The following is a 10,816-nucleotide window of genomic DNA, read 5'->3' on the forward strand; positions in this document are numbered from 1 at the left end:
CGTTCCCCTTCACGGAGATATATGACAAACGAAAAAAATAGATTCTGTTATCTCCACTTTCTAATATTACCCGCCATTCGTGAAGATATAAATTCGACTGAAAAAAATAGATCTGCTAATGCGAGAACGATGACAACTAATCGTACGATACTATATTTAGTAAAGTCTCTGCTGATTCAATAAGTAAAATCGTCGGCTACGGGTAACCGCCCTTGCAGAAATTTAACCGCCACCCAAACATGGCTGACGTAGCATTCGAAGTGTTAACAGAAGTTGACAGGTATTTGGCAAGGAATTTTGTAATGTAAATGTGGCGGTATCGTTTTGCAGGAACTCCAAGCCCATTATGACGAGGTTCAACGCCAGCTTCAGGTAACCCTAGACCAACTGGGCATCAGTCAACGACGTCTGCAATCGTTGACGGCCGAGCTCGAGGAAGTGCGCGGCAATTACGAATCTGTAAGCCTTAAACTTTTATTAATTTAGTTATTCGTTCGGTGTTTTGTTGAAAAATAATTTATATCTTGTATCAGTAGGGATAAAGAGTAGAAACGTATATTACGGTAGTGCACACATAAGTGGGGAGGTGACTTCTGCGAATTTAACTAAACAAAAGGGAGGAGATGTGTCCGAGTGGAATACCGATGTACCAAAAGTGAGTTGTTCACATTCAGGAGTCGATATCGAATTACTTTGTTTCACTCGGCACGCTCGAACTCCACTCCGATGTCCCATTTCCAAGAATTGCTGGGGATAGCGACGGACGCTTAAGTGTGCAAAAATGCGGACGCTTATGTGTGCACTACTGTATTTAAGACACCCTGTAAATTGGTGTACAGTAGTGCATTTTGTATGGAAATTTCGATCGATATTTCAAACACACGTTTAAATTTGGGGGAAAAATTGAAACGTCTTCTAGTTGGACAACTTTTTTCTTTTTTTTTTTTTAGCAGATTCGTTGTTATGAAATTTTTTGGAGTTTTCATTGAAATATTTTGCACTTTTGAAATGGAAATTCGTCGAAAATTAATTTGGAAAATTTTGAGATAGATCAGAAATGATCTATTTTTTATTTTAGTCGTAGAAATAAGATAGACGCGTTGGAAATATGCAAATATTCCTTGAAAGGCGTGTAGAATAGGAGAATATATGTAGAAACGAAATGGGTTTCCGTTCAATAGCCTTCGACGGCCAATTGGTTTTAGACACGCTATAAATACGCTGAACCGTAGCACAGTGCTTCAAATATGAAGTTTCTCGTAGTGAGTGAATAAAACGTTCCTTCTTAGACTTCGTATATTATAATTATTAAAAATACGAAACGCCTTAGAATGTTGCAAATTTTCTTAATTCAATAATAGTTACTGTACCACGTTTCAACTTCTTCGTCCGTTTTCACCTATTCTCCCAATTTCAAAGTCAAACAAAATTCCTCGAAAAAATATATCCTTCCAGCAAATATTTTTCACGATAAAATTGTAACTCTTATTTCTCAAATTCCAAATTTTCCTGATTCTACAAATTTAACGTCTAACTTCTTCACCCCTCTTCAACGTCGAACAAAATTCCTGAAAAAGAAAAAAGAAGATTCTTCCACCTCGTTCATATTTTTCACCGAATGAAATTTCACTTTTAATTAAACTTCCATCCACCGACGACAGCATGTAAATTCTCTCGGAACGGTAATTAATTACACACTACGTTCCCAAAGGCCCTTCGTGCAAAGAGAACCGTCGAGCAGCACTACGAGGAGTCGGTTAGCCGCATCAACGAGCTGACCACCATAAACGTGAACATCGCTTCGTCGAAAGCGAAACTCGAGCAGGAACTGGCTACCCTTGCCGGTGACTACGAGGAGGTGACCAAGGAGCTGAGAGTGAGCGACGAGAGATACCAGAGAGTGCAGAACGAGCTGAAGCACACCGTCGAAATCCTGCACGAGGAACAGGAGCGTATCGTGAAAATCGAGGCCATCAAGAAGTCCCTCGAAATCGAGGTGAAGAACCTCTCAGTAAGATTGGAGGAAGTCGAGGCGAACGCCATTGTTGGTGGCAAACGTATCATCAGCAAACTTGAGGCTAGGGTGAGTTGAAATTTTACTTTAACTCGGTCTGTTAATTTCGTCAACGTTGCTGGTTCAGATTGTAGTATTCGTAATTAATTCTCTCAACGAGAATTGCACGTATGAAAATTTCCATCACTGTAAGTGAATAGTGATTAGTGGCTGTGAAAAAAGCAACATCTTCTTAGGGCAAAATTTACATACAGTATACAGAATGTGCAAAACATCAAAGTAAAATTTATTTATTTTTTTTTACAAGTATAAACGTATTATATGTAGTATCAGGGCCACCATACCCAAATAGGAAACCTTCAAGGGAGAATACAGAGGGAGCGGTTGGCGTAGCGCGCAAAGCCTCGGCTTGCTAAGCCCAAGGTCCCGGGTTCGATTCCCGGTTGGGTCCCTCAATATTTTTCCCTAGGTTCCTACATATAGTACACACCATATATTGCAAATCGAAGACAGAAAAATATATTACAAGTAGAAAAGCGAAAAAAAAAGAAATTGAAGAAAGTAAATGAGATTAGGAAGAAACAGACATAAGAGTGAAACAAAATAATTAACACATTTGCGTCGGATGACGCACATATGCGTCATTCAGATATTTACTTGGATTCCGAATGACGCGAAATACGTCATTGAGATTTTCACGTCAAATGATTTCTTTTCAGAAATGCTGTGACAGATGTTTCACGAATTCTAATAATTGTATACGTTTTACGAAAAAGTAATTTACCACATTCTTGAAAATTTCTTTGAAAAATAATAATTAGTTGAAAAGTGCTCTAAGAGGGGCTGCTCTAAGAGCCCCGTCGCCAATGTGTTAAGTAAGAAGGAACAGTTAGCAATGTAAAATCCGAGTTTAAGTTGAACTTCAAAAAACAATAACGATAACGTTGATAATAATAATATAAAGAAATAAGAAAGGAAAAAAGAAGAAATAGCATTAAATAGCAAAATTACGGATAACGGTGATAAGCTTAAAACGAAGATATAAAATAGCAATAATAATACCAACAATAATTTATCGAACTCTTTATTTCTAACTCCGGTACAAAATTTCTCAAAAATGAAATCATTATCATCTTAGATCCGTGACCTGGAACTCGAGATGGACGAAGAGAAGCGCCGACACTCCGAGACCGTGAAGATCCTCCGCAAGAAGGAGCGCAACATCAAGGAAGTGATGATCCAAGTTGAAGAGGACTCGAAGAACATCGCGTTGCTGCAAGAATCGTTGGACAAAGCGAACCAGAAAGTCAGCATCTACAAGAGGCAGCTGCAAGAACAGGAAGGCATGTCCCAGCAAAGCGTAACCAGGGTCCGCAGATTCCAAAGAGAACTGGAGGCCGCTGAAGACCGAGCTGACACCGCTGAGAGCAATTTGACTCTGATCCGCGCGAAACACCGCAGCTTCGTCACCACCTCCAGCGTGCCCGGATCTCAGGTGTACCTCGTCCAGGAGACGAGGTCTGACCTGTAATAACCCCATCACCATCGACACACCCCACCCTTTGCCACTTCGAACGCCACCTCGTCGTCTTTAGAAACGTACGTACACCGTTAACACGATTTTTCATTAACGAATTCGTCGACGTAAGTTTTTTTCTTTTTTTTTAATTTTCTTAGCAATTTTTCTTCCACCCTATATTTTCGAGAGATTTTCCGCGACTGAGAAGTATAGTATTATGTTTGTGTATGTGTTTAATGCAATCTTCTTTGAAAAATTCATCGACAACGTAAGTTTCTTATCAATTTTGTGACTTTTCTTTTATTTCGTTTTCGAGAGATTTTCTGCGATTGAAAAGCATATTTTGAGTGTATAATCGGTCATTTTCTTTGAAAAATTCGTCGGCAACGTAAGTTTCCGACTTTTTTTTAATCCTATATTTTAGAAATTTTCAGTGACCGAAAAGTATTCTTGATAATACGAATTTCAACATTTCTCACGAATTTTTCAGCAAAAACATCGGTCGATTCTCCTGTCTTTATAGACATCGAAGAGTGTCGTTTTCTTAATTATCTCAGAAATATTTCAGCAAGCGCAAAGACAACTGAACTTTTCGGGATTATATGTAACTTCACGATTGTCTACAGGTGTAACGAGCAAACGACGAACAAACAAAAAAAAAAGGAAGAGCCTCGATACGTCATCGTAAATCGAAAAGGCCGAGAAGAGTTTCCAACGGGCCGCATCGCCGCGAACATCGTAGATAGAGCTAAAGAAAACAGAAGAAAAGAAAAAAAAAACAGAGAAGGTCGGAAAATCGTGACATCTTTGTTGTTATCCACGATCTTTGTTACGACAGCGCCCAACGACCCGTCGTAAATTCGGAATACTTGGCCAACGAGACGCGGTACCCGTCGCAACGAAACCAAACGTGAAAAATACCGAAAAAAGGCAAAGATTCATCATGAAGAAAAAAAGTCAATCATCCTGAAACCACACAACATCATCGTTATTCGACCTAATTATTTAATTAATGAACGATCAGATGAGAAAATTCAAATATATGAAAAAAAAAAAAAGAATGAACAACAATTCGTTATATCTTCCTTGTATCTAATTATGTCAGCATCACGAAGCGTAAGGAGTGGAAATATATATGTATAAATAAAATCGAAAAAAAAAAAAGAAACAAAAGAATGAATATAGAAACGCGAGACGTAGATTTAACTTTCTCTCTTTCTCTATCTATCTATCTATCTATCTATCTATCTATCTCATTCTCTCTCCTTACGCCTCTTTGATCGCGCGTGTCGCACACTTGTATTTAAATGGATTAACTTTAATTCTACTTCTATTATTATATTATAGATAGGTACTATTGCCCATACACACAACTCTCACTGTACGACATACACGATAACCTGTGTCAAACAATAATTTAATAAATAAACTGAAACACGTACGTACGAATTCCATGAAAAATACATTTCCCCCGCACAGTGTCTCGGGATCGAGACCGACGAAACACTAATCATCGATAGATCCCTGTAACATAATCATCCTGTAGAGAATTCATTTTTCTTTTTTTTTTTTGGACTACTCTGTTGTTTTTGTTTTCGAGAATCACGAAAAGTTTTCGTCGAATTTTTTTGGTAAACATTTTTGCGAGAGAGAATTCTTCATTTCTTTCGAATTTAGGAAGATTCAGTTTGCGAGAGATAAAATTCTCCGATAGAAGGTATATGTACTGCATCGAAACGTCTGTTTTAATATCACTGTGACTAACGAGACAACGTGAGTTTCATTTCACGAAGTTCTCTATGTACTTAATAACAAACACACCTTCCACGAACCACCCCGGAAAGATAGATCTTCGTGTAAAATTATACGAACGTTTCGTCGAGTAAAAGTAATAATTAAAAAAAATATATCTAAACGTCCAAATTATAACGCACACCATTGTGACTAACCGAGAATGTGAATTTATAATTGTAAATTCAATAAACCATTTATATAAAATGCATGTTTCGTTTATTGTCGAGGAACATTTAGTATTAAGTCAGAAGTTCCCAAAGAAGAAGGGAAACTAAATTTCTACCGTTCTACCAGTGTAAAAATTGTCCGATAAAGCGAATTTGAGGCTTCTGACGTCATCGCTTGGCCAAATAAGCGAAAAATACTCTTATGTTTTGCACCGCCGCCGCTCGAGGCAGCACTGTCCAACGTAGGGGCCCCTCACGTGCTTGCTTCCCCCTCCACTGTTCCTTCGCGCAGCGTGCCTCAGTCGCCATGGAGACCGCGTGACGCTAAGAAGGCCGCCATGACAGTCTAGCGTTTCCGTAGGCAAAGAAACTTGGCAGACGTCATACGCGATGTATTATCGTCTCAACCGCGTCCCTGTGCCATGGTAACTTCGTGGTATGCTCCAATATCGCTCCCGTTTAACACCTTCCGTGCCGGACCGATTTTCGGTGACTTATAGATCACCCTGCATAGAGAGCGAAGAGGTAAAAACGGAGTAGAATGCAGAGTTGAGACGGGAAATTGGATACGGGTGATTGGCTCGTGAAAGAAATCGGAAACGCGCGACAATGACGCAGACGATTGTTAAAGTAAATTTAATTTATTCGAGCCAATTACTTCTCAGACCGCTATGGCGTTTATTAGTAGGGTCCGCATGGACACGCAACGCAAGAGGCTTCGAGAATCTCGCAGGAGTCGTCGCGACCACGACATCGAACCGTGTTTCCTGACGTATTTTCGATCGTTTGTGTCTTATTTCTTCTTCTTTTGTTTTCTTTTTTTAGTTCTTCCTTCTATTTTGTTGGTAATTTTAGAAAAAGGCTAGACGCTAGTTCGCGAGATCGTGGAAAAAGTATAATCGCGTAAGGCTGTGACGCGGACTATCTCACACAGCCTCTAGTGTTCCGTGGCCTCTGTTAATTACAAATCAAATGTTAATTAATAATTAATAACATTAGGTACGTATATCTATTAACAGTATTAAGATTCACCCACACCATCAGGCACGCATCATACACCGACGATGGATGGTAAAATGGTCGAACGAGTGTGTACTTCTTTCAGAAATTTTTATACAATTATTTCACAGTTTTACCCTTTCGTTCTTAACATATAGTTCACTTGTGTTGGATAAACGTGCCGTTGATAGAGAACATTCTGTGGTATTTGTTTGGAACAAAATTTTGCTTTATTCTAGCTTTATCTCCCGCGCAATATCCGTGAAGTACCCCAGCCTTCTCCCTAATTTCTTTCTAACGATCTCTCGGTGGCTTTCATAATTTGATGCAGTCAGACGCGAACTATCGCAATGAGATGGGCTTGAGACGGAGGAATAACTGATGAGAAGCATATTTTGACAAGGACATACGGGGAATTAATTGCCACCAATTTTCTGGCGACCAAGTCTTCTCTCGAGGAGACAGAGATAGCTACCGAGTCAATCTACTTCGACTGCTCACGCTAAATTCTCCAGCAGTGATAGAAATCCGGGGGTTAGTAGCAGAAATTATAGCGAGATGCAGAGTAGCAAGCCATGCACACGTGAATCTGAACGCAGCTGCCTACTTATGTCAGAAATGTCACTCAAGTCTCGGTGTCCGATCAGTCTTTTACCAATATCGGGGACAGAGTTGAGTAACGTGAACATTGACGCCGCGAATCTCGAGAACTTTGACGCTAATATGCGTGAGGATTTAGAAATTTGGCGGGTTGGGCTGAGCGACGACACAATATACGGACATTGCGAAGGTAGATCTTGACGACAATTGCGGAATTGCATTACTTGAAGACTTTCCTAACACCTAACAATGATTTATTGTTTAAAATAACACAGTTTGTAAGACTGTATCACAAAGTCCGATAGTTCGTTGAGAACAAGGTTCGAACTGTTTCTCCCTTGCCAGTGTCTCGAGTTGTTCTGTTCGATGGAGGAACGTTTTCTCCAAAATGAGACTTGGAGAAAAATGGGACCTAAGATTGTCCAATTAAAAGTTGGGCCGGTTTCCCGATTGCGCAACGCCCACAGGCCAAGTATTTCGTCCGGAAAACGGACGTTGCACGAACAGTCCCTTGTTCGAGAAACCGACCCATAAATTCTAGGTCCCTTTTTTCACCGCGTGTGGACTTACGATGCGTCAATTACCGTTGAGGTGATCTGGCCGGCAATCTTTCGAGAAAAACCTGTCTTTGCTTTCCAGCCAGACCCAAGTCCGCGAGAAAATACACATCCTTTGAAAACACTTGACTCTCTCAAAAACGGCACTGTCCTCTGTCGACGCAGCGTAAGCTTCGACAAATGCAAAAAATAAAAAGTGACTGCTTTCCGTGTGAATTTTTGCGATAGAACGTATATTAGTTGAGATTAATTTATTTACAAATTTTGCAAGGAATAAGTGAGTTTTCATTTATAAAAATGATCTTGGAATCAATATAATTTATTGTTTGTCACAGGTGAAATCACAAACTTGACGCAAAGTGACTGTTGAAATAAAAGCGATTTAAAAAAGAAGCCAATTTGGCTAAACAATAATCTGTTATAAAAATCAACGACACGTTTATACAATGCGTCGAATGTGCCTGTTAGAATCGTGAAACTGTTGGAAAATTGAAAGAAAAGAAGAACGTAACAGCATCATCCACCAATCCACCCATCCGTCGTTACGAAAATTACAAGTGCTCGTTCCTATTCGTATTGTAAGTCGTCGATAAACATTTACACCGTTATGTACAGGGTATAATACATTGGAAAAGAAGAACGAATAAACAGAAGAAGATCGTCGCTACGATAATAGTCGAATAATAATAGTAATAAAATAATCGTATTATTACAATTAATTCTAATAATGGTAGGTACTCGTTTTTCTTTCTTTCTTTCTATAAAAAAAGAAAACAACGCGATTAAAGCAAAAGAAAACAGGGTGTCGCTTTACGATTAGTTCGAGCCTTACGTATACTTCCGATCTTTTCAATTTCTCGCAGAAAAACAACTGTTTTGTATTTCGCGCCACGCGCAACCACCGTCCGCCATAACGCAAGGCCCTCTTTTCCATTAACTATTCATAGGCCGGCGGCTCTGTGATCTCAAATGTCTCCGTTAAATATATTTTCTATTTTTTGTATAACGAACACATAAGCAAAATTTAAAAACTTCTCGGTTCTTCGAAAATTCGTTCAAACTCTGTAAAAACCGGTTACGGGCCCAGGTAGCCGATTTTTCCGCGTCTGAATAGTCTATAAAATTTTCAAAAGGTCCGTACAGTTTATAACACGGACAAAAAGCAGTTGCCACGCGGCGCATCTTCGCTATTTTCTCATATCAGGCTCAAAGATATCCCTCGAGAGGAGTGGGCCCAAATGTTACAAGAAGAGGAGCCATCTTTGTGTCTATCATGCTGGAAAGGAGATGGATATAATCCCAAGAGAAATGGTTTTCCTTGCTTTTCCACTTGTAGAGAACATCTTTCAGGACTTTGCACCTATATGGAGAGATGCATGGTTCGAGAACGCCCGTTAGATGACCACGACATAGATGAACGAAGGGCCCAGTGTACCAAGAAGGCCCAATCCAGAAAAATGCCCAATACGAGGAATAAATAAGGCTCCCCTTTTTCAGGATGCTTGTGTTCACTACCCTAACCTGGGTATTAAAAATCTTGTGTCTCTTTGTCGGTGGGCGTATCAAATGGGCCCACTCCTCTGTCAACGAGCTAATCTTAAGGTTTACCGGAAGAGAGACTTCCAGTGACCAGAGCTTATACACGACCATCGGTATGTCTACGTGACGCAAATCTCGGAATAGAATTTTTTCTTTTCATGAAAAAAAATTGTGCCCTTGTGAAAGGGAAAATTCGAGAGGTAAAAAATCTATTAAAAAAAAAATGTAGAAAAATTGTTCGAACTCGTTTTTTCATCCTAAAAACTCGCGTAAAAGGAAGACGAAGCAAAAGTGTGAAAATATAAGGACGAGACGAATTAGCTAAGACCAAGATGAAAATCGCTGAATCGTCGATAAAGGATGTAATAAACGGGTTGGTAACGCAAAAGGGGTAAAGGACGCGAGAATAAAAATCTACATTCGCAGCACGTACACCAATTCCTCTATCTCTTGGAAACGATTCAGTTTGCTAAAGGAAACACGGGGCGAATCTGTGCTCGATTAAACGTGATTACGTAATGTAATCGTAAGAGCTACTTTAGTAGAATCACCGCGACGTTTCGACGAACACGTTCGATCAACTCTTAAAAATTACAATAACATTCTAAAATATGCATCGACGTGTTGAGTAAAACGTATCGACACTCGATAACACGTTCCCTTAGTATTCGTAAAAATCAGCATTGAGGAGTGAGTAATTTCGAAATGCACAATCCAATTCTGTGTTCTCTATATCAGAGATGTAATTCCACGAAACAACAGAGTACTATAAACTTACCATTTCAGAAGCCACTCGTGCATTTCAACTCTAAATTCGAGGCACAGAGCTCAACAGGGTTGAAGTGTGTCAACATAACCTCTAAGAACTAACCTCAAAATTCTTTTCATCTAGATTACAATTACGTCGGACGTCATGTACGTCAGAAAAGTACAGTCAGTTAGAAAGTCACATCCAATCAGAAGTTTTGTACCATGTGAATATTAAAGTCAGCTTTCAAACGAGTGCTCGAGAGCTATTTTTCTTTAATTCGTAACAGAGATACCTGACGATCTACCAACAGCTAAAATTTTCAAAGTATCGTCCCCTCGAATGTTTCGAACATTGCTCGAAAAAGAATACTCAAAGAAAAGAAATGTCCAAGTAATCGATTCGTTCGATCAACACGTCGACGTCGAGAACGTTCGGTCGAAACAAACGTGGCGACTCGACAATTTTCTTATACATCGTTTCTTTTTCTCCTTTTTTTTCGCTCGTGCACACAAACCGAAAAGAAAAGTCTCGAACGCGGTTTTTAAACTAAAAAGCGGACGATGCTAGACGAACGCTAGGGCATCGCCTCGAAGGTACAGGTTTCTCGCATTCTAACACGACGCAGGTAATACAACGTTACCACGTTTTGCACGCTTCGCGTTTTCCTCGTATTTCTTTCTTTCTTTCTTTTTTTTTCGTTTTTCTTTTTTATTATTATTTTATTACACCTTTCTCTCTTTCTCTCTCATACACACACGCACACACACGACGCACGCAACTCTCTTTCACTTTCTCTCCCACTCTCGCGCTCGTTTTGTACAAGTAAGGGTTTTCTTTTTGTCGGGGAAGGGGAGTTCACGGGGGGCTTATTTAAAC

General features: G+C 39.6%; 1 protein-coding gene across 3 annotated transcripts in view; it reads left to right on the top strand.

Annotated features, from left to right (window-relative positions):
- LOC108578656 (paramyosin, long form-like) overlaps window positions 1-4,697 on the top strand; it is a 27,493-nt gene extending 22,796 nt beyond the window's left edge. For all 3 annotated transcript variants that reach the window (XM_017942023.1, XM_017942024.1, XM_017942025.1), the window contains 4 exons: window positions 331-459; window positions 1,712-2,083; window positions 3,153-3,613; window positions 4,160-4,697. In XM_017942023.1, the coding sequence (XP_017797512.1) occupies window positions 331-459; window positions 1,712-2,083; window positions 3,153-3,545 (894 nt within the window). In that variant the 3' untranslated portion in view covers window positions 3,546-3,613; window positions 4,160-4,697. The remainder of the gene's footprint in view (window positions 1-330; window positions 460-1,711; window positions 2,084-3,152; window positions 3,614-4,159) is intronic.
- The last annotated feature ends 6,119 nt before the right edge of the window (window positions 4,698-10,816 follow it).

Source organism: Habropoda laboriosa, unplaced genomic scaffold, assembly GCF_001263275.1.
Source record: "Habropoda laboriosa isolate 0110345459 unplaced genomic scaffold, ASM126327v1 scaffold45, whole genome shotgun sequence".
Taxonomy (NCBI): domain Eukaryota; kingdom Metazoa; phylum Arthropoda; class Insecta; order Hymenoptera; family Apidae; genus Habropoda; species Habropoda laboriosa.